Source organism: Notamacropus eugenii, chromosome 3, assembly GCF_028372415.1.
Source record: "Notamacropus eugenii isolate mMacEug1 chromosome 3, mMacEug1.pri_v2, whole genome shotgun sequence".
NCBI lineage: Eukaryota > Metazoa > Chordata > Mammalia > Diprotodontia > Macropodidae > Notamacropus > Notamacropus eugenii.
Window position 1 is genome coordinate 405,696,090 of NC_092874.1, and position 27,539 is coordinate 405,723,628.

At 40.3% G+C, this 27,539-nt stretch overlaps 1 protein-coding gene across 1 annotated transcript in view; it reads left to right on the forward strand.

The window, feature by feature from the left end:
* XYLT1 (xylosyltransferase 1) overlaps nt 1–27,539 on the forward strand; it is a 422,682-nt gene that overhangs the window by 363,081 nt on the left and 32,062 nt on the right. Inside the window, exons 7-10 of the mRNA XM_072598097.1 lie at nt 7,602–7,818; nt 10,394–10,570; nt 20,664–20,926; nt 26,247–26,442. Coding sequence (XP_072454198.1) covers nt 7,602–7,818; nt 10,394–10,570; nt 20,664–20,926; nt 26,247–26,442 — 853 coding nt within the window. The remainder of the gene's footprint in view (nt 1–7,601; nt 7,819–10,393; nt 10,571–20,663; nt 20,927–26,246; nt 26,443–27,539) is intronic.

The following is a 27,539-nucleotide window of genomic DNA, read 5'->3' on the forward strand; positions in this document are numbered from 1 at the left end:
GAGGGAGCAAGGTTTGAGCTGTCTTCATGTATTTGAAAAGTTGTCTTATTGAAGCCTTTTTGATTGAGAACAGATTGGGGTGTAATGGAGAAAAGTTGTAAAGGCAAAATTTGACTCAGTATAAAGAAGAAAAATCCTAACAATTCAAAGAGTATAAAAAATGGAGGCAACTGGGTGGCCCAGTGGGTAAAGCGCTTGGCCTGAAGTTAAGAAAATTTGACTTCAAATCTAGCTTCAGACAATTATTAGCTGTGTGACCCTGAGCAAGTCACTTAACCTCTGTTTGTATTACTCCACTAGAGAAAGAAATGGCAAACCACTCTAGTATCTTTGGCAAGAAAACTCAATGGACAGTATAGTCTATGGGGTCAGGAAGAATCAGACAAAACTGAATGACTAAAGGATGAAATGGAATAGGCTCCCATTAACTAGAGGTCGTCAGAGGCTAGATGGCTGAGCACTCACTGGGCTTTAGGTGCAATTCTTCTTCAGGTTTGAACCAACTGTATGACCTTTGAGAGCCCTTCAAGCATTGATCCCTTATGTGTTTCTGTGAATACCTATGCCAATAAGAGAGTACTAAGTACTCCCAAAGTACTGAGGTTTCTCCCCACCATGATTATCTTGGTGTGGTAAACAGAATAGTGGTCCAAAGGTCTGAAAATCAGAAGACCTAGACCTTGTCCCAGTTTCAACTAACCAACCTCAGTTTCTTAAAATTTTTATAACATGAAGAAAACTGGATTAGATAATATCTTGGGTCTTCTAGTTCTAACATTGTGTGAAATCTTCTGTGTCGATAATACCCAGTACAATTCTCACTTTTAATATATCAGTCTTCTAGATAATTAATAATGATAACTAGCATTTCTATGGTGCTTTAAGGTTTGCAAAGCACTCTACAAATATTCTCATTTTATTCTCACAACAACCCTGGAAAATAAGTGCTGTTCTGTTCCTCATCTCACAACTGAGGAAACTAAAGCAAATAGCGATTGATTGGCCCAGGGTCACACAGCTAGTCTCAAGCTGAATTTACACTGAAGTATTGCTGATCACTGAGTCCAGAATTTACACTGAAGTGTTGCTGATCACTGAGTCCAAGACTTTATCTGTTGTTTGAACATAAAGGCATATACACCTAGTCTGCCTGGGAATGGACATGAAGTAAAATTATTCTGTGGATTACTATGACCCCAAAGTTCTTTCAAGGATAAAAAGAAGGAATTTCCTATACCAAGAGCTATTTTCTACGTCCATACCTTGCCCCATAGGGATAAATCTGTATCATCTCATTTATTTCGATTTGCATTGTCTCCTGATTTGAGCAGATTTGTTACATCTGGGAAGTACCATGAAAGGAGGAGCTGGATGCCATTTTTACAACTTGTAATTTTCTTCTAAATTATGCTAATGTAGGAAAGCTTAAAGAATTTCTTTTAGAAAGTTCAGTCCTTAATTGAGATGATATTTATAACATTTCCTTCAGAGTCCCAGAAAGCTGAACCAAAATAATTCATTTTTTGACCTTGTGAAGACTGTTCCGAGATAGCATTCGTCAGCAGATCCTAGGGGAAGGCCTCTGTACATCAATTCCTTCTCTCTCAATTTTTTCTTTCTTCTCTTTACCCAGCCTCTTTTGAGACAACAGGAACTTTTAATTCAGTACTTTTCTTGATTCCAGTTGTCTTTTGGGCCAAGGGACATCCTGGCTAATCTTGCAAGAACAAGTAGGTGCTGTTTTATTCTCTAAAAACTCCCTCTCCCCTTTTCTTGCTTTATTTGTTTGACAGAGAGTAGTCATGGGGAAAGAGTAGGGTGTGGCAGCAAGTAAAAAGGGATTAGATCCTCAGAGCTATTGAATGGCGTGAGGAGGGCCTATTTGCTAGATATTTTTTAAATGACAAGAGAATTTTTATTAAAGCTTAAGAGTTCATAAAGTAGAGGATTAAAGGACAAGAAAGGGACTTTCTGAAAATGAGAAGAGCAAAAAACCTATGACCAAATGATAATTCCCAGAAGCTGTGAAAATCATTAAACAAACTTTTATCAACATCTTCCTCTGTCTCCTGAAACAGTATGTTTGGAAGCTCCTTGAGGGCAGGAATTGGTTCTTTTTTGCCCCCAGTGCCTAAAGGCATCTAGGTGACTCAGTGTTGGGCCTGAAGTCAGGAAGATCTGAGTTCAAATTTTACCTCAGAGACTTACCAGCTGTGTAATCTGGGCAAGTCACTTCACTCTGTTTACCTCAGTTTCCTCGTCTGTAAAATGATCTGGAGAAGGAAATAGTTAAGCACTCCAGTATCTTTACCAAGAAAACCCCAAAATAAAGTCACAGAGTTGGACACAACTAAAAAAGACTGAACAACACATTACCATGCATGTGCACATAGTAGGTGCTTAAAAATGCTTGTTTAACTGAATGAGATATGTCCAAGGCACTCTGTAAATGGAATCTGAAAAAGCAGGATTTAAAAAAAACCAAAAAACCTTTTTCTTCCCAAGTACGCACTTTGTGCAGAATTCTGTGATAGAAATTAGAGGGAAGGCAGGCAGGAAGAAAAAAGTTCCTGACCTCAAGGACCTTATATCTAGTTATATAATCATTACCAAAACAATGAGCCATGCTATTCCCTCCCTTATCTACCCCAAAAAACTGGAAATGTATTCATGATAGTCAAAGCAGTATGAACAGAAGATCCCAGCCCCACTCTGGAACATATACACACATTGCCCTAGTTCCCTGTGCTAACAGCATGCTTAGGAATCAGATACTTAAGAACAAAGTAGAAAGATTACTTGCAGGGTTAAAAATCAAAAGGTGCTTGAGTAAGAATTCATCTCTGCCACTTAGGACTTGGATGACCTAGGGCAAATCACTTAACCTTAATTTCCTCATTTGCAGAGAGAGAGAGAGAGAGAGAGAGAGAGAGAAAGAGAGAGAGAGAGAGAGAGAGAGAGAGAGTTGATCAAAGTAATCTCTAAGATCTCTCCCTACTCTAGATCTATGATCGACAGGTGTGACCTATTCCAATTGTTGTGCAAACCTTGATAGAAGGAACTGATGATTATAGAATGATTAGTCATGTCTGACTTTTTATGACCCCATTTGGGGTTTTCTTGGCAAAGATGCTGGAATGGTTTGCTGTTTCCTTCTCCAGCTCATTTTACAGATGGGGAAACTGAGGAAAAGAGTTAAGTGACTTACCCAGGGTCATACAGCTAGAGTGTAAGGTCAGATTTGAACTCAGGTCCTCCTGACTCTAGACCCGGTGCTCTATCCACTATACCATGTATATCCTCCTGGAGATGTATATGTATATGTATGTATCTATGTATTTGCCACAGTAACTCTGGAAACCATTTACTCTGAAGCATGGAAGAAGAGGAATCTGTCATGTAGAGAAAGAGAAGTGGGAGAGTTGGAACACTAATTCATTGCTGGTGGAGCTGTGAACTGATCCAACCATTCTGGAAAGCAATTTGGAACTATGCCCAAAGGGCGACAAAAATGTGCATACCCTTTGACCCAGCAATGCAGCTTCTAGAACTGGATCCCAAAGAGATCATAAAAACGGGAAAAGGTCCCACATGTACAAAAATATTTATAGCAGCACTCTTTGTGGTGACCAAAAACTGGAAATCAAGGGGATGCCCATCATCTGGGGAATGGCTGAACAAGATGTGGTATATGATTGTAATGGAATTCTATTGTGCTATAAGAAATGATGAACAGGAAGACTTCAGAGAGGCCTTGAAGGATTTATATGAACTGATGCTGAGTGAAAGATGCAGAACCAGGAGAACTTTGTACACCATAACAACCACAGTGTGTGAGGAATTTTTCTGGTAGACTTAGCCCTTCACAGCAATGCAAGGACCTAAAAAATTCCCAGTTGACTTTTGGGGCAAAATGCCTTCCACATCCAGAGAAAGAACTATGGAATTTAATCGCAGAATGTAGCAGACCATTTACTTTTGTATTATGTTTTGTTATGTTTTATGGTTTCTCCCATTTATTTTAATTCTTCTATTCAACATGACTAAGGTGAAAATGTAAGAAAAAAAAAGAGAGAAGGAGAACCTACTCTAATAGAATTTTCTTTTGTCATAAAGTTGAGTCTTCCTGACTCTAGGCCCAGCCCTCTCTCCATTGTGCTACCTCACTGCCCATCTTCTGCATGGGCAGGAAATCAGTACCTGCACCTGTTGACTCAACTGCCCCTCCATCAAGTAGCCCAGTGAGAGGTGCCAAAAACTGCTTAAGGCTGCTTAACTCCCATTCTCCATCCCACACCAAATGATGATTTTCAGAATTCTTTTCCCTTTTTTTCAAGGGATTTGCATAATTATTTTACATAATTATTTACATAAAGTATCAGCTGTATCTGTCAAGTGCTCATCATCAATTCACAATTCTGCCACGTTTAAATTTTTTAAAACTGTTTGGTTTTTTCCTAGCTTGTTTCTAAAATCAGATTGGCTTTATTTTAAGTACCTTTCCTGGCCCCCTTTTTCATTTTCTATGAATCTACAAAATAAAATGATTACCATACCTACAAATAGGATTTTTAAGAATCTTCATATAGTCTCCATTCCAGTCATTGATAGAACTGGAAAGGATCTTAAAAATTCCCAATAGAAAGTCCTTGAGGGTAAGGACTAATTTTCCTTTTTCTATAGAATCACCTAGCAGTTGCCGTAAACACACATAGGTAGTTAATAATTTTTTTAAAATTGAATTATATTGAAATGAATTAAACTGAACTGACCTGATCAGACCTGAGACATAACAAGGATTACTATCTCCATGTTAGAGATGAGGTAGCTTAACCACAATGCTTGTAAATGGTACAGCCGGTCTCAGATCCTGGGTTTTCTGGTTCCTGAATCAGTCACTACTCTTCCCAAGACATTATGATGACTTTTTATGCACCTTTGCCCCCCCCCCCCCAAATCAGAGATAGAATCAGCTATTTTCAGCAAATAAATATAGACAATCCTAAACATGTTGGTTGGTTGATTGGTTGGTTAGTTAACCAACTGGCTAATTTGGGGCTACCATTAGATAAGTACCAAAAGTTTTCATCAGAGTGTTTGATTGCTTTCTCCAAAGCACAAAACCCAGGCCCTAGGTCTGGGAGCTGTCATTGGCGATTGTCCTCTGTCTCCCTGAGAAGTTTTCTAAGACATGGGTAATTGGTTCGGGCTATTTACTCATAATTAACCAAAATGTGCATTTGCAGCTTATTATTTTTGAATGAAGTAAATACAGCAACCAATCTGCCAACCCCATGAATATTTCATTTTCTAGATTACTGCATAAATATTGTATTTGAATATTATGGTCTAGGACAGCGCATTAAAATTGCAAGACTGCTATTATCCCTTATAATGGAACATGAAATTAGATGCTGATTCATGGAAAGAATAACTTCACAAACCTTCTTACCTGCGTTTCTTTCTTCTCTTCTGTTTATTCTGTAGACAAGTACTATTTTGAGTTAATAAATTATATTTTGTCTTTAATTATAAATGTCAGGAATGGGGGAAATATCATTGGCCATATCATTGTATAATTAGATACCAGTCAAAATAAAGTTATAATTTTGTCTTACCAAAATCAGTGACTGCTTCTTAAAAAGTACCAGATGAAAAGGAGAATACATCCCATGGTTTTTATTACAAGGAAATGCAGTGAAAAACATTTATTGAGTCATCTTGTAGTTAGGGCTCATTTGGTTAACAAGCAGAGATGACTTTTTAGAGGGAATCTACCAGATAGGAAACCTAGTGGATAGAACAAAGACCAAGCAGTTAATAACTGAGTTCTAATTCTAGCTGTGGCTTGCTTTGTGGTGCTGGGTCAATCATCTTCTCTGGACTTCAGTTTCCCTATTGACAGCATAGGAAATTGTGTTTGCCCCATCTTTATATATTTGCATCCCCAGTGCCTGGCATAGAAGGTACTTAAAGATACTTGTCCTTTGATTGATCAAGCTATACCATTTATGCCAATGAATGTCTGGACTGGCCCAGTTGGGATTTGCCATGAACTCTTTATGAGTAATGTAAGCAAACGCTGATGTGAGGCTGTGTTCTGGAATTCAGAAGGCAAGGGCTATGGTATCACCTTGCAGACTGACTGAGAACCCCACCAACCTCAGTCCCCCAAAGACATTTCATTTTTTATTCTTTGCATCTTTAATCATGATTTCCCCTTTTTGGTATGTCCCTTCTGTTATTTTTAGCTAGATGAGAAGAAGATGACCCTTTCCTTATTGCTGCTAATTAAAAAGCAAATGAGATAATGAACTCTGACTTCCAACTAAGTACAAAGAGCCAGGCAGAGTCTGCTACTGGTCTGGGACAAATGTAAACAAATATACTACTGAGGTTTCATCCCTCCTTCCATGCTGGTGACCTGATCACTTCAGAGATCCCATTCCATTCTAAGTGTCTGAGTCTCTATGTGGAATTGGGCTTAGCCAACGTCAGGATTCCTCAGATCTGCAACTGAGCTAAGGGCTAAGAAATGGCTCCTAAATCCCCTTGATTCTGAAATTTAATGAGGAAACTCATCATGAAGCCAAAGAGAAAAGAAAATGGATTTCAGCCCTGGCTGGTCATGCACCGACTAGTATGTCTAGAGGATTCCTAGTGCATGGCCACATAGCAAGGTAGGTAGTTAGATAGGTTGGTTGGTTGTTGTCCTTCATTCTCGAAGAGGACCAAAATGACATCACTATGCTCGAATCAAGTTGGTTGATAGATGGACACAGGGGTGAATGAGCCCCCAGGAGGTTGTACAAGTTATTTATATTTAGATTAAGGCCATCTTAAGATAAGATTTCCAAGTTTTGCAGCTCAAAAATTCTGAACTTCATAAATTGGTTTTACCTCATCTTCTTCCCCTAATTATTGGTGGAATTCTTTAAAATAAACCTTTCTTCCAAAGGGTTTGTATCTGTGAGTAGGCAGGAGAATGAGGGCAAGATTCAGAGAATCCTGAGAGTCAAAGCAAGGATGGATAATAGTGGTCGGGAAAGACAATGAGTGCTTCCTGAACAGTGCTACATTTAGGTCTAGATTAAAGGGGAGATTTAAAAAAAGATACTGAGCATATGACAACATCTGGGGTATAAGTTAGTAATATCTTCTTTCCTATTGGGAATAGTTTCTTTACTCAAAGACTTTGTGAATTTAGTTTCCTTCCTAAATCTTTCTATGATGACCCAGACAGAAATGATCTTTTTTCACATTTCCTAGAGCCTTTGCTGATTGTTTCATTCATTTAGCATCTACCATTTATTACAATGATTTTTTTTTATTATGCTACATTTCCCATATATTTTATAGTCTTAGAGAGTTGCCTAAAGCACTAAAAGTTTAAATGAGTTGCTCATGGTCATACAGTCATTATGTGTCAGAGACAGGACTCGAATACAGATCTTCTTGATTCTGAAGCGAGCTCTCAAACCACCATTCTATTCTACCTCAAAAATAGAAATACAAGCTCACTGTTGTTATTTTATTTCAGGCTCTGAGCACAGCCCCCTTTCAGTTGGCATGATTGTGACTGCTTTCTTTATCTCTCCCAGGTTTATTCGAAAACAAGGACTGGACCGCCTCTTCTTAGAGTGTGACACTCACATGTGGCGCTTGGGTGACCGGAAGATCCCTGAAGGCATCACAGTAGATGGAGGCTCTGATTGGTTCCTGCTGAACCGAAAGTTTGTGGAATATGTGACCTTCTCCAATGATGACCTGGTGACCAAGATGAAGCGGTTCTACTCTTACACCTTGCTTCCTGCTGAGGTAGATACTTGATTCCTTTCATTGGAGGTTCAGGAAAAGTGAAGAACTTTTAGTTCTGAAAATTGGATATCAAAAGTCCAGATGAAAAGTGAAAAATTCAGTAATCCTTCAAAACGATTACTATAGACAACTATTTTGAGAGCAGTAGTCATTGATGCCACCTTGAATGAAAGACATGCTTACCCCAAGCCTAGAAGTGCTTGATTCCATGTTGTGGTGCCATGTGGGTAGCAAAGGAAGAAGGCAGGAAATAAGTACTTATATAGTGCCTGCCAGACACAGTGCTAAGTGCTTTACAAGTATTATCTCATTTGATCCTTACCACAACTCTGAGAGACAGGTGCTCATATTATCCCCATTTTAAAGTTTAGGAAATTGAGGCAGACAAACATTAATTGAGTTGCCCAGGGTAACAGCCCCTAAGTGTCTGAATCTGGATTTGAACTCAGGTCTTCCTGATTCCAAACCCACCTACTGCTCCACCTAGGTACAAAATGGACATCCAGCCTCAGTCTGGGAGGCAATGTAGTCTAACCAATAGAGTCTAAAGATAAAGTCAGGAAGATGTGGATCCAAATATTACTTCAAACATTTTAGCTATGTGTCAGTTTTCTCATCTGTAAAATGGGGATGATAATATCTGTAGTCTTTACCTCATAGCATAAATTGTTATGAGTTTCAAATGAAGTAACATATACTGTGATTTGTAAACTTTCAAGTGTTCTACAATTGGCAGCTATTTTTAATATTATCTATATAATTCAATATTATCTATATAATATTATATTTTGAAAGAGCTTCCTCTTTCAAAGCTGTGCTAAGAGATTGTTAAATTGCCCCATAGATCTCAAAATTCTATTGCCTCAATTTTATACCCTAAAACTCTGGAACAACCTCTGTTTCTGTTGAGCGAAATGGCAGCCTCCCAGGAAGGGTCAGGTGACCATCTTCCCCTACTCCACCCCATTCAGCTGCCTTCCTGTTCTGTGTTTAACTCGATGAGTATCTTTTAATGATTTCAGAGCCTCTTGGCCACCAGCCCTGAGTTTTCTGGGAGAATGATGAGTTTGGTCTGGGGACAACTGGCTTTTTGTCATTCAGGGGAAATATGGTGCCTGTCATAATGAGCCTTTAAAAAAAAATTATTATTGTTATTCAGCACACATGTTAAGTAATCTGCTTTTAATGCTATTTCAGCTAAAATCACCTTTTCTCTCAACTCCGATAACCTTTTTATCCATTATCTTGCAGGGAATTTCTGCATCATTATGAAAGGACACAGGGCAGAGGATAATTGGGTAGTTTTTTTCCATTGCTTCAATAAGAGTTTGTGGCTCTATGGGTTTATAGACAATCCGAGCATAAAATCCAAATTCACTGACCTGTCATTTAACATTAAAGGAAGGTCAGGCAATGGCAGAGAGAGTCAGACCTGATCGTACGCTGCTTATTGATAGACCATTTTCAAGTTTTTTGTTCTTTTAAAGAAAGGCTAGCCCCTCTTCTAAACAAGTATGCAGCAAAACTGAATCTCTGCTTGAGATGCCCCATGTGCATTTCAACTTCCCTACCCTATCACTGAGCCCCTTATCTCCTGTACCTTCCACAGATCATGCTTGGCGCCGAAATGGAAAGTTAAAGCCAGTGATAGTAGGGTGTCTTCAGAATAATCCTTTTCTTTTTGTTCTCATCTGTGACACTACCCAAATATAAATAGAGCATCAAGCAGTTGCATAAGAATGATTTGGGACTCAAAAGTACGTTTGGTCTCTGGCTAAATTTATTCAGATAATTGCCTCAGGGTTCTCCTTTGCTTTGCCAGTGTAGAACACAGTCTAACTGGGGGAAGGAAGAGGAGAAAGTCTTTGTTGCATTCACAATACCAATAAAAATAACTGGCATGTGAGGTAATAGCACGTTATGACCTTGTTATGGCAGAAGGTATAGCACCTTAAAAGTTTGCAGACAGCTTTATAATTTTTTCATTTACTCCACATAATCTAAGTGCTACAGTTATGAACCTCATTTTGTACATGAGGAAACTGAGGTTCAGAGAGGTTAACTTGTCTAAGGTCACCTATCTCATAAGTATTTGAAGTAAGATTCAAGCATAGACCTTTCTGACTCAGACCCATCTACTATGACACATTGCCTCTCCCAATCTGAGTTTACACACACACACACACACACACACACACACACACACACACACACACACACACACACACACAGATGGGAACACATTGACGTGTGCTCACTTAAGTATTGCTGAGCAGTTAAGACTTGCTGAACAGTTAAGACTTGAATATGCAGAATCTTCTCTTGGCTGAAGGTCTTATAAGGCAGGGTGCACATGTGAGAATCAAATGGACTCTGATGCTGCCATCTGCCTGTGCTGTGTTGCCTCCTGAGGATCCTTCCATAGTGGAGCTTTGTTATAGGAATACAAGAGGTCTTCTCTCCAAAGGAAAGCAATTGGTCAGGTTAAAAGATGATCTTTCTAGCTGCTGCCCCAAACCTCATTGTTGAGGAATGATTGGTCAGGCCTCAATCTGTCTTGTGTGTCTCCTCCCAGTCTTTCTTCCACACTGTCCTGGAAAACAGTCCCCACTGTGACACCATGGTGGACAACAATCTGCGTATTACCAATTGGAACCGGAAGCTGGGTTGCAAATGCCAGTACAAGCATATCGTGGACTGGTGTGGCTGTTCTCCCAATGACTTCAAGCCAGCAGATTTTCATCGCTTCCAGGTAAGCTGACAGCCAGACAAGTTGGCCCTTCTGGGTCTGTGTATGGGCATGGGGGCTGAGACAAGGAAATAAGGATTCACTCTATTGGCCATGGCAAGAGGCACATTTATTACGTTGGTTTGTCTTTCAGGAAGAGATGCTCTAGTTTTAGGAAATGGACAAGTATCTGAAGGTCAGTTGTACAAGAAGTCAGATGTGCAGTTCATGATCCGCAGCCAGATGTGCACATCAATAGCTGGCTCATGACAGGCCATAAGACCTAGAAAACATGGAGAGAGAGAGAGGGAAAAAAAAACCAGGAAAATGGGACAAGGTCTTGCTTTTCTGTCTTCTATGAACTTTACCCCGGTATAAGCACAAATGTATGTGCACACACACATTCTATATACAGGAGAACTCACCTATCTGAGACTGATTGTAAAGAAATGAGACCAGTTTTGTGTGCATGGCCTATAGAGTCACTCTTGCTACTTATAGTCACATCTTGGATTTAGCAGCAGTATCACCAGTGCTTAGCACATATTAAGTATTTAATAAATAATATTCATTCACCATCCCTGGTGCTTTCAAACTTGGTCCCTGGCTAAATATATCCAGATAATGGCCTCAAGGTTCTCCATTGCTTTGCCAGTGTAGAACACAGTCTAATTGGGGGAAGGAAGAGGAGAAAGTCTTCATTGCATTCATAATACCAATAGTGGTCCTCCCTGGCCACTTTTTCACTGTATGAATGCCCCTTTGAGAATGTAGGCTTCTTGAGAAAAGGAAATTTCCCATTTTTCCATTTGTATCTCCATTGTTTAGATAATAGGAAAGGGTTAAAACACACTTTTCATTCATTCATTCATTCATTCATGACTAGTCAGCCACAAAGACAGTGATTGTCCTAACATCTCATAGTCTAGTATTTAGAATCCAGACCATAGTAGCCTGATGTCATCCCAGGCTCATTCTTTGACACCTCCTCACCTCTTAACTGATGGGTCTCCTTGTCCCACCCTTCAGATTGCTGCAGAGGGTGTAGTGAGAATGGTACACATCTCTTGTAGTATTCAGACCATTCCAGAAATGGAAAAAGTCCAATGGCTCGGTGCCCAGAGTGATAGAAATCTAAAATGAGAAAATCATCACCATCCTTGAGCGGTAATGGTATCCCCAGTAGGTCTTAAAAATGCCCTCAAATAAGGTCAAACCAGACTGTTTTGGTTTAGAATAGCTCTGCAAAATGCCAAAATAACCAGTTAATTCAATGGAAGAAAAATCAGCCTAAACAGTTCTTTAGTATCATCATCTCTTCTCTTCTGTCTCTCTTTTCCACTCTCTCCCAAGCTTTTCCTTTCTTCCCCCTTTCTTTTTCTCTTCCCTGTCTTTTCTCTCTCCATTTTCCTCTCTCCCTTTCTCCCTAGTCTCAATCTTACAAATTTTTTACCTGAAACCATAAACGTTCCCCCTCCCAATTTTTATTTTCTTACAGCCACCCCTTTCAGACATTTCTTCCCTATCTCTTCCTGCCCCCACCAGACCCCCACGCATGTTGCCTTGGGATTAAACTGACTGTGAAGGCTTCTTCCTTCCCTCCTCCTGGCTCTCATCCTTGCCATTCACTGCCTGCAGACACAAACAGAACCTGAAAAGTATGAGTTTGCACTGGGGAAATTTTCAACTCATTACTTGGGTAGGATTGAAATTCCCCAGGTTATATTTCACTCGCTCCAAGAAAGATTAAACAAATTACTTTCAGGTCAACAGAGGAGACACATAGAATCTGCGTGCTGCTTTCCAAACAGCCACTGCAAATGTTAAATTATGGTGCTAGACAGATTACCTTGCAACGGGTGTTTTGCCTAAGCCCTCGCTCTGGTTTAACTTGATTACATTCTGCCTGTCTTCCTTGAATAATAGGTAGAGATTTCACTTTTTTTTTGTCCCCATTTTAATCCCCTAAAATTGATTTAGACTTTTCCTCACTCATTCACAAGGAACCCTCTCTGAAAATCCAGGTAGAAAAAGCACCATTTCCCATTTGGGGCTTGTACCTTCTCCAGCTGGGCTCAGCATGATCTGGGTCACTGAGAGGATTTCAGTGAGTGAGAGAACATAACCCAAGCCTAACCATATGTTTTTTCTTTCTACTACCCCCTCCTATGTCTCAGAAGCCCGAATCCTTTCCTGATTTTAGGAAATCGTCTTAGCTTGAAAGCGCTTTGATTAGTCAGATGACTCCTGAGCTGCCGTGATCCTTTCTGGCTTCACATTAGGCTGTAATATTATTTCTCTAACCACCTATTCCCTTGCTCTCTGTAGTCAATCAGTGCCCTCTAGTAGAGAGAGGGCTGAAAATACCCTATGTTCCAATGGGTTCCCTTTGGTTTCTATGTTTGATGTTGGGGAAGCTATCCAAATCCCAGGATGGCATCCTTGTCAGAATGGTTGATAACAATTCAGACTAATGCTAATGGGCCCAATCAACCTTCTTCTGAAATAATCATCATCAAAGTTTTTAACTCTGAAAACCATGCAGTCTAGACAGATGTAGAGGAAAAAGTTGGGAAAAATAGGACTTCTTTGTCATCTGAGGAAATGAGGCAAAGGCTGATATAGGGACTGCACACTGAGGGGGAGGGGGATCATAGGATCATAGATTGAGAGTTAGAAGGGAGCTGAGAGGCACTTCAGTCTAATCTCCCTTATTCTGCAGATGAAAAAATTGAACCCCAGAGATATTAAGGAACTTGGCCAAGGTCACATGGATAGCAGAGCTCCTCTGGGTCTCATAGTCCCATCCTGTGTCCTTTTGGTGCTACCTAGCTCCTCATCTCATCGCCAGTAGGGACTAAAACATCTCCCCTTGCCCAGACCGGTGATGCCGTTAATATACAGCCCAGATCCTGAGAATACTGAGCAATCCGAAGAGCCTCTCCATTTTTCTTCTCCTCGACTCCCTACAGAAGCTGTATTCAGACACTCCAAGGGTGCAGTTTATTATGCCAAATATTCACTTGACTAAATTGGCTGCCAGGTAGCTGGACTATATTGTCCAGAATTTTGCTATTTTCATTTTTCTCTTTATGCAGAGAATTGCTGTTCTCTTTGAAGGTTTGGAAAGAGTCCTCATAAAGCTCAGTACGACACTTCCTTGCTTTTTTGGTATTGAGCCTATTTACACACGATAGGTTTCCTGGCATTTTCTTTCCTTTCTTTCTCCCTTGATTAGGAAAGGAACGACTAAAATGTGTGAACCAAACAAGACAGGTACTCAGCCCTTCCCTTTCTGCTCTCTCAAGTTTTATATACATCAGCCTCCATCGACTTCCCAACTGTCTCTGATGGGCTGATTTCTGAGGGCAGATTTCATGGTACCATGAAATCTAATTAGTTCAGGCCCCACTAATTCGGAATTTGTGCTAATTCAGACAGGAACTGGGCCAAAATGTATCCTTTCACTTTCCTTGAGGGTATGATCTATTAAAAAAATTTATGTAACATGAACAAAATTGCATGGTGAATGTTTGACCTGCTCAAGAAAATACTAAATTGGTTTTAGACACCTAACAGAACCTATTTAAATGAGAGCAATTGATGTGCTAATTACAAACAAGCATTATCAGGCCATTAAAGCAGGACTGTCAGTGCCTTAGCTTGGCAGTATTTGATTGCATAACTGTTACATAATTCAGATTTTTTATCAGATCGTAATTGCCTTTTCTCCTGGTTGACCTGAATTAATATTATTTTCATGGAATTCTAACTTCACAAAAGTGTTATTCTTTGACAGTTGACCCTGTTGGCTATCCCCCTTTTCCTAGAAATTGGTTCCTCCCTGGATTTTCATGACTCTACTTCCCTTCCTGTGTACCTAGTACTTCTTTTCACTATGCTTTGAAGAATTACCTTCCATTCCTCTATGCAGGAGGGGCAAAGTAGGACTCTGTCTAGGCCCTCCCCTCTCTCCTCTCTCTTCACTTTGTGGCTGTTTCTCTGTCCTGTCAACTCTGTGACCCCATCTGAGATTTTCTTGGCAAAGATACTAGAGTGGTTTGCCATTTCCTTCGCCAGCTAATTTTACAGATAAGAAAACTGAGATAAACAGGGTTAAATGACTTGCTCAGGGTCACACAGCTAGCAAGTACCTGAGGCCAAATTTGAACTCAGGAAAATGAGTCTTCCTGGCTCTTGGTCCAGTGGTGTATTCACTGTAGCACTAGGGGCTGTCTCTACACTAGCGGCTCCCATTTAGTGATTCACAAACCTTTTGGGAGTTCAAGATGATGGTCCAAAAGGTTAGTGAAAAAAAAAATTATTTTATTATACTAGTAACAAGTGATCACAGAATATTATGCAAAATATTTTAGTTAAATGTTAGCTAGATATTATAAAGAGAACTTAGGGGTTTACAAAGCATTATTTTTATTGACAAGAGGTAACGGAACAAAAAACACAGAACTACTGCCCTCTATTCTCTCTGTACTATCTCATCAGCTCCCTTTGGTTCAGTTATCATCTCTATGCAAATTACTCTAAAATCCATATATCCAGCCCCCTAGTCTCTCTCCTGAACTTCAGTTCCACATCACTCACTGCCTGTTGGACATCTCCAAATGAATATACCCTAAGCTTCTCAAACACAGCACTTCTAAAACGGAGCTCATGCCATCTTTCCCCTCAAATCTTCCTCTCTTCCTGCCTTTCGTATTGAGATCACCACCATCCTTCCAGTCACCCAAGTCCACAACCTTGGAGTCATTATCAACTCTTTTTTCTCTCACCCCTCATATCTAATCGGTAAGCCTTCTCAGTTCGTCCTCTACAATATCTCTCACATATGTCCCTTTCTCTTTATTTGTATGGCTACCATCGTAGTCCAATTCACTAATCTAGTTCATGTCTCATTAGGAGTCCAGCAATAGATTGCTAACTGGTCTCCTAGTATTTGATCTCTTCCCTATCCCTCCACAGAACTGTTAAATTGATCTTCCTAACTAGAACTGGTTAATAAAATAAAATAGATTAGTTAATCTGATTTTTTAAAAGAGAGAACAAAATTAAATTGTCAGTATTAAGTTGGTGTTTCTAAAAACACAGGTACAACTATGTTACTTCTTTGCTTAAAAAAAGTTGCAGTGTTTCCCTTTGTCTTCACAACAAAATGAAAATTCCTCCATTTGGCATTTAAAGCCTTTAGAAGGCTAACCCCCTCCTACATTTCCAGTCTTCTTACACCTTACCCCCTATCTTACACATCTTTGCTCTAGTGACGCTACTAGCCTCCTGGATGTTTCAAGAACAAGACGCTTTTTTTCTTGGACCTGGGTATTTTCTTTGTCTCCCATGCCTGTAATGTTCTCCCTTCTCCCCCACTAGTAACCTCCCTGGCTTCCTTTAAGTCCCAACTAAAATCCTACCTTCTGCAGGAAGCTTTCCCTAATCTCTTAATTCCAGTGCTTTCCTTTCATTATTTCCTATTTATCTTGTATATAGCTTGCTTTCTACACACACACACACACACACACACACACACACACACACATACACACACGTTTACATGTCATCTCCCCCATTCCATTATAAGCTCCTTGAGGGTAGTGACTAACTTTTACCTCTTTTTGTATCCCTAGTGCTTTTCACAGTGCCTGGCACATTAATTGATTGATTGATTGTCATGCATTACTCTCCTCCACACATTCAATACTTCTCCCAGCCTAGCATGTTTGTTCTTCCCCGCACATGACATTCCATCTCCCACAGCTGTGCCTAGACTGTCTCCCATGCCTGAAATGCCCTCTCTCCTCACTTGTGCCCCTAAGAATCCCTTCAAGGCTTCTATGAAGAGCTCCTTCTTCCTGAGGTTCCACTTTTACTCTCCCTAATTGTTAGTGCCCTCTTTTCCATGAATTAATTTGTGTATATTTTCCTAATAGTATCTTGACGTAGAGACTGTTTTCTGCTTAGCACCCTGCACAGTGCCTGACACATAGAGATTTAACAAATGCTTATTTAATTGAACTAACAGTCATGTACACATACCTCACTTCTTTTCACAGTAAATAGGCTGCTTGTGTCCTAAGGATCAAGCATATTCCCAAATGTCAAAAATCACAAATCCATTGGCTGTAAAGAGCTTGAAGTTAGTGTTCAAAGAAAACAGCATAAGAAGTTGATAAATATAGAAAAATGCCCTTTTAGAAAATCTGGACGTGACCAGAGAATCTTACAAGGAGAAGGACCTTGAAAGGTCATTTAGTTCTGCCCCCTGCCTCTAGGCAAGAGTATAGCTATGGTTTCTCAGGCAGATGATATTTTAAAAGGCTTACAAGAAACTGCTTCCCCAGAAATTAATAATTAATTCCATTAGTTCACAACAGCCATAACACCAGCCTCAAAAAGCAGATCCCTGTGAACCTTGATGGATGGATGGATGAATGGATGGATGGATGGATGGATGGATGGATAGATAGATAGACAGACAGACAGACAGACAGACAGACAGACAGACAGACAGACAGACAGACAGATAGATAGATAGATAGATAGATAGATAGATAGATAGATAGATAGATAGATAGATAGACAGGCATATAGATAGATAGATAGATAGATAGATAGATAGATAGATAGATAGATAGATAGATAGATAGATAGATAGCCATATAGACAGATAGATAATAGGATGCCCCAGGTCTCTGTACTTGGCCCTGTTCTGTTGAAAATTTTTATCTGTCACTTAAATGAAGTCTTAAATAGTATACTTACATCTGAAGATAGCTTGAAGCTTCAATTCAATTTGACAAACATGTATTATGTGCCTATTATATATGTTTTGTACACATAAAACACTGACGAATTGTGGGAAAGATATGGTCAACATGGACTCTGCTTTTAGATGTAGCATATACGTAAATATTTATATGATGTTGAAGAAGAGAATACAGATTACCTGGTTGGAGGGAGGGTGTGATAGCATCATAAGAATCTCCTTGCTAACTCAGTGGATAATGGATTGGAATGGGGAGAAACTTGAGCCAAGGGGAACAGTTAGAAGGATATTGCATCTGTCAGGTGATGAGGTGAGAAGTGGCTATGTGCATGGAGAGAAGAGAACATGCTAGCTATGTTATGGAGTTAGAAGGTATGAATTGACAATAGATTGGATGGGGGGAGGGTGGTGTGAGTATAAGTGAGTAGTTGAGGATGAAGTTGAAGGTTGGATTCCTGGGAGGTTGGTGATTCCCCAACAGTAATAGGGAAGCTGGAAAGGAGAGTTTGAGGAGAAAGAAAATGAATTTTGTTATGGACATGTTGCATTTGAGATGTGCATGGCACATCCAATTCATGATGTTCAGAAAGCAGTTGAGGCTGCAGGGTTGGAGCTTAGGGGAGAGGTTAGGAATGAATCTGGGAAGAAGAAGAATAGTTCACATTTATATAGCACCTACTGTGGGCCAGGAACTGTGCGGAGCACTTTACAATTACAACCCTGGGATGTAAATGTTATTACTATCCATTTTACAGATGAAGAAACTGAGACAGATAGCAGGTAAGGGACTTGCCATGGGTCATGCAGCTAGTAAGTGTTGAGAAGGGATTTAAACCCAGGTCTTCCTTACTGTGGCCCTGCACTCCATCCACTGAGCCACCTATCTGCCTAATCATATGCATAGAGATCCTAGCTGAACCCAAGGGAGCTACTAAGATCACCAAGTGAGACAGCATCGGAGAATAGAGCCCAGGACAGAACTTTGGAAGGCTCACTACCCTTCACTCTTGAATCTCCTGCCCTCTTGTCCTATCACAATTCATTTAATGCCAATTCTTAAACCTCAGTCACTTGCACCATCTGATTCATTAACTTCTACTCCTGTGCTTCTGAGCCCTGCTGAAGGAAAAACACTGCAACCATGCCAGTTGGATTAAGAATTCACATTGTATCATCTCAACTGGGACTTTAATGCTACATAATAATCCTTTCATTCATTCCTGATTTATTTACTCTCTATCAGACTCCCTGAAGCATCTCTTTCATACCTTCTCTCCTGAAGTTCCCTAACACCACTCCCTCCCCTTCCATTGTTTTTAAATTTCAGCAGAACTCGCCTACTTTATTAAGGAGAGGTCCCTGATCTCCCTCACTCTACATTCCAGTCCCCTCCTTCCACCCACATCTTATCTTCTCATCTTCATCTTCTCCTTCTTTGTTCCAATTTCTGACAAGAAGGCCCTTCTCCTTGGCCTGTTTTTGTGTTCTCTCTCTCCTCCTCTCCCTCTCCCTTTCATTGTCCCTCTCTCCCTCCCTTTCTTTGTCTTTCTCTCTCTCTCTCTCTCTCTCTCTCTCTCTCTCTCTCTCTCTCTCACACACACACACACACACACACACACACACACACACACACACACACACACACACATTTATAGTTTTCTTGGCCAAGGTACTGCAGTGGTTTGCTATTTTCTTTTTCAGCTCACTTTAAATATGAGGAAACTGAGGTAAACAGGGTTAAGGGACTTGCCCAGGGTCACATAATTTGTGGAGTGTCTGAGGTCAGATTTGAACTCAGAAAGATGAGTCTTCTTCACTCCAGGCCCACCATCATCTCCACTGCACCACCCAGCTGCCCTTTATATTTCCCAGAGGCAAAAGGGAATCATGGATCTTCCTGAGTATGGAAGTAACATGATCAGACCCATACTTTAGGAATGTTAATTGGATAACAAAGTGGATGATAGTTTGGAAAGGAGAGAGACTGGAAAGGAAAACCAATTAGGAATCTATGGCAGTGGTTCAGGAAAGAAATGAGATGCTATGAGTGGAGCAAAGTGCGCAGATGTGAGAGATCCAGAATTGACAGGACTTGGAAACTAATTAACTATGGAGAGTGAGTGAGAGTGAAGAGTCAACAAAGTGTCCTAAGTTATAAACCTAGGTGACTGGGAAGAATGATGATGGTACTCTCAAAACAGACACTAGGAAGAAGATGGGGCATAAGGGGAAAGATAATAAATTTTGTTTTAGATATGTTGAGTTTTAGATGTTTGCAGGACATCCAAGTGGAGATGTCTAGCAGCAATTGGAAATGTTGGAGTAGAGGTGAGGCAAGAGATAAGGGCTAAATAGGTGGGATTGAGAATCACTGCATAGAGATGAAAGCTGATTCCTTAGAATCCTTAGATCCTTAGGTGAGATCATCTAGGGAGAGCCAATAGCTAAAAAGAGGGTCTGGATAGAGTTTGGAGGTATAAACACCCATAGCATTGGGACATGGATTATGATACTACAAAGGAGACTGAGACATGTCAGATAGGTTGGGAGAAGAATCAGGACAGACTAGAGTCATGAAAACCCAGAAATATTCAGGACAGTGTGGTCAACAGTGTCAAATACTATAGAAAGGACAAGAAGGTTGAAAATAGAGAAAAAGCTACGAATTAGTTCTTAGGAAAAGGTCCTGCGGGTTTTAGTGGACTGTGTGTGAGCTCAAAAAGAGCTAATGCAATATTGGCTTTATTAATAGAATAGTGTCCAAATTTAAAGTGATAATATGCCTGGTATGTCATGCTTTGGTTAAATCACATTTGAAGTATTGAGTCTAGTTCTGGGTGGTGGTGTTCACTTGTTCATTGTTTTAGTCATTTCCAACTCTTTGTGAACCCACAAAGGTTTTCTTGGCAAAGATACTGGAGTGGTTTGCCATTTCCCTCTCTAGCTCATTTTACAGATGAGGTAACTGAGGCAAATAGTACTAAGTGATTTGTACAGGGTCACACAGCTGCTAAGTGTCTGATGACGGATTTGAACTCAGGAAGATGAGTCTTCCTGACACCAGCCCTAGCACTCTATCCACTTCACCAACTTGCTGGTCTTATTGACAAGCTCAGACAAGGATCCAAAGGATGGTGAACAGGATAGAATAAGCTACCATAAAGCAATTTGGCCTAAAACAAGTCACTTTATTTCTTTTTCCCTCAGTTTCCTAGTTAAAAGAGTTATATTCCATCTCTAATGCCACTTGGAAGTGGCATCTTTCCATTGTCCCCCAGCTCTGACATCCTCTGGTTCTAACAATAATTAACTAAGTTTCTTTCCATCCTGTAAATACAGCAAACTGCCAGACCAACATTCTTTGCACGTAAATTTGAGGCTGTGGTGAATCAAGAAATAATTGGCCAACTGGACTATTACCTTTATGGGAACTATCCCTCGGGCACCCCAGGTCTGCGGTCCTACTGGGAGAATGTTTATGATGAACCTGATGGGATCCACAGCATCAGTGATGTGGCGCTGACCATGTACCACTCATTTACCCGCCTGGGTCTCCAGAGAGCTGAAACATCCTTACACACCAATGGCGAGAATAGCTGCAGGTGAGCCCAGAGGCCCTTTGCTTTTCCTTATAAGGCACCCAACATGGGGACCAAAGACAAGATGCCAACTTAAGTTGCATTGGGCAAACAAGTTGGCCATTGGAAAATTAAAGGGGGGAATCAGTATTTTAGATGTTTGGGAGATTTTCCTTTTGTTCTATTTCTTCTGAGGGGATGAAAACTATTTTAATTTCTGAATACAAGTTAGCTCATGAGTTCTTAATCTTTTTTGTGTCTCAGACCTCTTGGGCAATCTGGTAAAGCCTATGGGCCCCTTGTCACAATAGTATTTTTAAATGCATGAAATAATGGGATTTGTAAGGAAATCAATTATAATGAAATAGTTATTAATTTTTTTAGAAGTCCATCAATCCCAGGTTAAAAAGTCCTCCTCTAGCTTTTATTTCCTTTCCCCCAACTTCTTCCCCCTTCTTTTTCTCATCATTTTCTTTCTTTTTCTAACATCTCTTCCTTTCTCTTTCTTCCCTCCTTTATGATATATAGTTCCTTGGGTGGAGGAGAGGAGCAATGAAAGGGAGAGAAATATCATAGGATCATAGACTGAGAGCTAGAAGGGACTTGGAAGTCATCTAATCCAAATCGCTCATCTTACAGATGAGGAAACTGAGGCCCAGGGAAGTTAAATGATTTGCCCAAGGTCACACAGGTAGGAAGTGGCAGAACCAGAATTAAAACTCAAGTCCTCTGGCTCCAAATCCAGCATGCTTTCTGTTGTCCCATGCTTTCTCTTCAAGCAAAGTCCCCTTTTTTTCCTCCCACAAGTCTCGAACATATTGCTTGTTCCCTGAGCTTCCTTCTTGTTCTGTAATGCCTTCTTGTCAAGTGTCCCTGGAAGACAAACTAGGGTGACAAATAGAATTTCCTATCGTCAACTAGTGTACTAAGACCTGTCCCTCTACAGTATAGCTATGAAATCAAGAAGTCCTTGCTTTAAGTCTCTCTTGGTTCAAGTCACACTGACTGTGTAACTCTGGACAAATCAATTAACCTTCCAGTGCTCAGTACCAGACATCTGTAAAATTATAAATTGAATAATAATCATTAACCAGCTGTGGTGGAGGGAGTTTTCTTCCTGGGAGTTCCCTCTACCAATGAAATCACAGATCCAGGCCAAGAAAAAAACAAAATTATCCTCATCATCATCATTACAGGGCACATCTCCTTATAGTGTACTTGGAAAGACAATCCACATCCTTTTGTTGACCTAGACTTTCTTTGTGCAAAATATTCTTGAAATGAGCAAGCTGAAGCTTGGAAATCTTTGGGGGTTATGCCAGGTGATGATGTACCCCACTTTAAACAATCCCAGTATATAAAACCTGAATTTACAAAACAAATCAATTAAGGAATGATAACTTCCATTCTAAAAAGGTTTGTTCAGCTTACAAAAGGAGTCACTGCAGAGATTCTTTAAAATAGACCCAGCTCCCCCATTGCTTTTGCAATAGATTTTGATTTATACCCTCTTTAGGAGAATTTCTGTAGCTGAAGGTGAGGTACAAGCATATTAGTCATCATAGAATTGGACCTTTAGGACAGGCCAGCACAGGACTGACACAGACACCCTTGGAGCCTGTGAGCAGTACCTGGTTACACTTCTGTCTACTGTGGATTCTACTGCCAAGTAATAACAGTTGCATTGTTTTTGTTTTATTTTTTTCCTTGTCAAAGCTCTGGGCAAAAAGTGTGTGTGTGTGTGTGTGTGTGTGTCTGTGTGTCTGTGTGTCTGTGTGTGTCTGTGTGTGTGTGTGTGTGTGTTTAGCCCAGCTGGCTTTGCCCAAAAAGCCATTTTACAAGGCACACACATTTCATTTTTTCTTTATTTCACATCTCATCCATTATAACAAGGCAATGATTTCAGGAAATGGGTAAACACAAGAGGTTTATGTAACCATTGTAATTGGGCATAAAAACTTAGACTTCTGATGGAGACTGAAAGGAAACTTGTATTTAACGGAATGGGGACAATGATTTATGGAATGCTGTTATTATGGGACAAGTACAGTATAAGTGCTGGACAATTTAAACTTTGTCAAAGTGGGCAGCCTTTTATTTTATAAGCTATAAAGGATGCTGAGCTCTTGTAACTTCTCTCCCTCTCTCGGTTTTCTCCCACTTCCTCCCCTTTCTCTCCCTTCTCCCTGTCTCTTTCCCCACCCTCCTTTTCTCTCTCTTTCTCCCATATTCTCTCCTTTTTTTCCCCTTCCCTTCCCTTTTTGTCTTTCTACCCTCTTTTTCTTTTCTCCTATAGCTATGCCTAATCTAGGCTGTTTCTTAGCATTTCATGAATACCTATTGTATAGAGTACTGCACTGGGTGTTAGGCGGAGGGTAGACAAAAGAGGTACATAAAGAAGACTTTGGAATGGGGGAGATACCCACTATATATGCATAAATAACTTCATAATACCATCAAATTAACACAAACTCTACAAATGAATATAATACACACTGAGTATGGAGACAGTGAATAAAAAGGCAAGGTGTAATTGGTCAAGTGGGATTAATTCCAGGCAGTTTCCTAGAAGAGATACTTTTGTGTTGATTTTAAAATGGAGGAGTAAGGGGAATAAGTTCATTCCCTATAGGCAGCATGAGTAGGAAACCATTTCAAATGTGTTTTCCTTAAGGGTGGGGTGTGAGGGAGTACCAGAGATTTACATAGCTAACAGATTTGTATACTGCCTACCTTCTTGCACCTACCTGAGTGCCACCCAAGGTGACACTATCATAAGACCTTTGATGTTGAACTTTGATGTGGAGAGGATCTCAGAGGCTATCTAAGCCAAACTTCTCATTCTATAGATAAGGAAAGTGATGTCCAGGGATGGCTAGTGACCTACCCAAGGTAGTAATCATCACAGATAAAATTTAAGCAGAGAATAGGAGCTGGCTCCTTACATAGCCAAAGGTATAAACCAGACTTCTTTTTCATGAAACACTGAGGGATTTCTACCACTGAACTGAGATAGCCTTTCTTAATGTAAGTGCTTCAGTTGAAGAAAGAGGAATAATTACTCCCAGTTTCTTATCCCACTGTGCACCTCCCATCCATCTGCTGCTTCTGACTTTGTGAAGAATCCAGGATGGAAAAGGAGGAGAGGGAAAGAAAAATAAGAAGTGTACTCTGCAGCAGCTTATATGACACAATGGAAAGGAAAGATAGTCTTAGAGTCAAAGGAAGCAGGTTCAACTTCGAGCTATGCTGTGTGACCCTAAGCAAGTCACTTAGTTTTCTGGCTTCCTTATTTCTAAAATCAGAGGACTGGTCAAAATCTGAGTCCCTTCCAACTCTAAATGCATATACAAGAAAACTCTTTAAGTTACACTAGAACACTCTAAGTTAATCAAGTTAATCCTTCTATTAAGAACTTGCTATGTATCCAGCCTTACACTAGGCTAGGTGTGTTTATACTCACTCAGAAGAGTGACCATTTAAAATACCTCCTCATTGCCTTCCTCTTTTCTCCATCTCACACACTGATCAAAAAGGCCAAGTGTGCATGTGAGCTAGGAGACTAAGAGAAGGTTTAGGTTACTTCTGATATGTACTCTGATGGTCAAAAATATTGCCAAAATGGGGTCACTCTTACTGGGGCAGCCACTGCTAAGGGTCTCCTCTTCCAGAAATGATTCTTTAGTTGCACATCTCATTGATTCAAGCTATTCCTCAACCACAGTAAATATATGCCACTGTCCGTCATGAGAGCAGTAGATCTCAGGATTCCAAACAGCAGTGAGATGATTGCTTGTGTTAGCTGCATGGCCTTGTGAGCTGTTTTTCCAGAATCCTTGTTTATCACTTGCTGGGCTGCACTTATTTCAGAAGCTTTGTAAACAGAACTGCATGGTGTCAGGGGCTGTAAGAAAACATCGCTTCCTGACTGGCTGTCCTCATTAAGCATATTCCAAATGAACTGACCCTCTCTTCTCTGGCTGCTTGCTCTGGTGATTACTCTTACCTTGGTTCCATGTCATTGGAATTCACTTGTCAACATATGCTCCCTGAATGGGAAAGTTGGAGGGAGGGGTGGATCTGGATGTTGGCAGGCTCAGCTGTTGAAATTTTCCTGTCTTCCTCCAGGTCAGCCACAGGTCCCTGAAAGGTCCTTGACATAAGATCATAGATTTAGAGCTTAAAGAGAATTTAGAAGTCATCTTTGCCAAGCCCTTCATTGTATAGCTGAAGAAACAAGACCTAATTGATTAAGTGGCCAGCCCAAGATTACACAGGCAGTAAGTGACAGAGCTGGGAATCAAAGGCAGGTCTTTTGACATTAAAACCTCTGACTTTTCCCAATATGCCATGTTCCCCATGACCACTTTTTCTGAATCCATGATTTCCACTGATGTAGAGAAGACCCAATTAAAAGGACTCCCCTCTACCAATACAAATTGGCATATTCTGTGCAATTTATATTCTTAAAGAGGTACCTAAGCACTGAAAGGTTTAGTGATTACCCCAGGGTCACATAGATCTCAGAGGCAGGACTTGAACCCAGGATCCCTGACTCTGAGGTCTGCTATTTATCTACTATACCATAATATGCAAGGCAAATCATTTTTTAGTGGAGTGGCAGCCTGTGGCATTTTTGCCTCAGGTGGTACACATTATCACTGGATCATAAAGTTTAAAACTTAACAAGCCTTTCCAGATAACCTAGCCCAGATATCTCATTTTGTTGATGTGAAAACAGGACTAGAAAAATGAAGGGAAGGCAGTCAGTCTATGGTATAGGAAAAACAGCAAAGCTGAAGACAAGAAACCTGGGTTTAAATACCTCTGCTGACATTAACTGTGTCACGTTGGGCAAGTCCTTAATATCCTTGGGCTTCATCTGTTTCCACATCTATAAAATTAGGGGGAAATTGAACTAGGTAACCCAGAGAGGTCTTCAAGTTTGATTTCTGTGACCCTATATATAAAGTGACTCACCCCAATATCACACCAGTTACATCAGAGCTTGAATCTGAACCCAGGTCCTCTAGGTCCAAATCTGGGCCTTGCTCCACCACACCGTACATCACCTAATGATTCTGAATGCCACAGCTCTTGTCAAAATTATATAGTGAGCTATTTGTCTTTGGTCGCCAGTCCCCTCTTACATCAGTGCCCCCTTTCATCTTCCTAACATGGCCCCAGGGGTTGACTCAGCAGTAAAATCCATAGCTTCTCATTTGGCAGGTCAGCCTCATTGATCCAAACCTACCATAGGCTACAGGCACAAGAGGTATCTCAGCTTCCCCTGGCTCTGATTTGGGGTTGCTCCTAGTCACGGATGGGTGTTTCTATTTTTCAGGTACTATCCAATGGGTCATCCAGTATCTGTTCATCTATACTTCCTCGCTGATCGTTTCCAAGGCTTCCTAATCAAACACCATGCAACAAATCTGGCTGTGAGCAAACTGGAGACCCTAGAAACATGGGTGATGCCAAAGAAAGTTTTTAAGATTGCCAACCCACCCAGTGATTTTGGGAGACTTCAGTTTTCTGAGGTATGGATTACATGAGGTATTCTCTTTACTCTTCTTGCTTCAGCCCTCTCGTTATGTGTCCTTCCTTTTCAAACCTTGTTTTTAGGAAAGGGGATAAAGAACAAAGAGACTGGTCATGCTAAATTCTGGATATCTGCAGGCCCACTAACGTCCTAAAAATGTTTCCTAGCTTCACCCATCAGTACTAGCCTCATCCTGCATATAATCAATCAGATTCAACCATTGATCTGAAATAATCAGCCAATAAATACTTCTTAAGCACCTACTATGTGTCTGACTGTGCTAGGCACTGAGGATACAAGTAAAAAAGACTAAAACAATCCCTACTCACAGTGAGTTTGTATTCTAATGAGGAAGGCAACAAGTAAATGTAAAAATATATCCCAGTTAATAAATACTTATTTATGTGTGTATATGTATATTGTATACATGTGCACATATGGAGACATACTTACATGTATATTATATGTATATGTAGAGAGATACATATCTCCAAATATACAGAAAAATACATATCTGTATATGGCGATATATATACAAAGTTTAAATACAAAATAGTTTGAGAGGAAGCAGAGGATCAATTGAGGGGATCGGGAAAGAATGAATGAAGATGGTACCCTGGAGTAAGTGAATTCGAGACAGGGGGAATGGGAGATGAGAGATGGAGCATTGTATGCAAGGAACAGAGAGAAGTCTAGTGTGTTTGGATCGCATAGTACCTACTATTTCACCTAGCATCTATTAAGCATCCACTGTATGCCAGGCAGCAAGCTAATCAGGGGATGGAGTGTCATGTTTGAGGAACAAGAAGGAGGTTAGTATCAATGAACATGGATGGGAATAAGGTAAAAGGATAACAGAAAAGTAGGGGCGAAGTGATGAAAAGCCAAACAAAAGATTTTATATTTGATCCTGGAGGTAACTGGGAACTATTGAAGTTTATTGAATATGGAAGGCAATATGGACAGAACTGTACCTTAGGAAATACTTTGACAACCGAGTGGAAGAAGGACTGGAATGGGAAGAGACCTAATACAAGGGGGGAACCAGCAGGCAGGTAATTGCAATGATCCGGGTAAAAGGTGCAAGGTAGCATT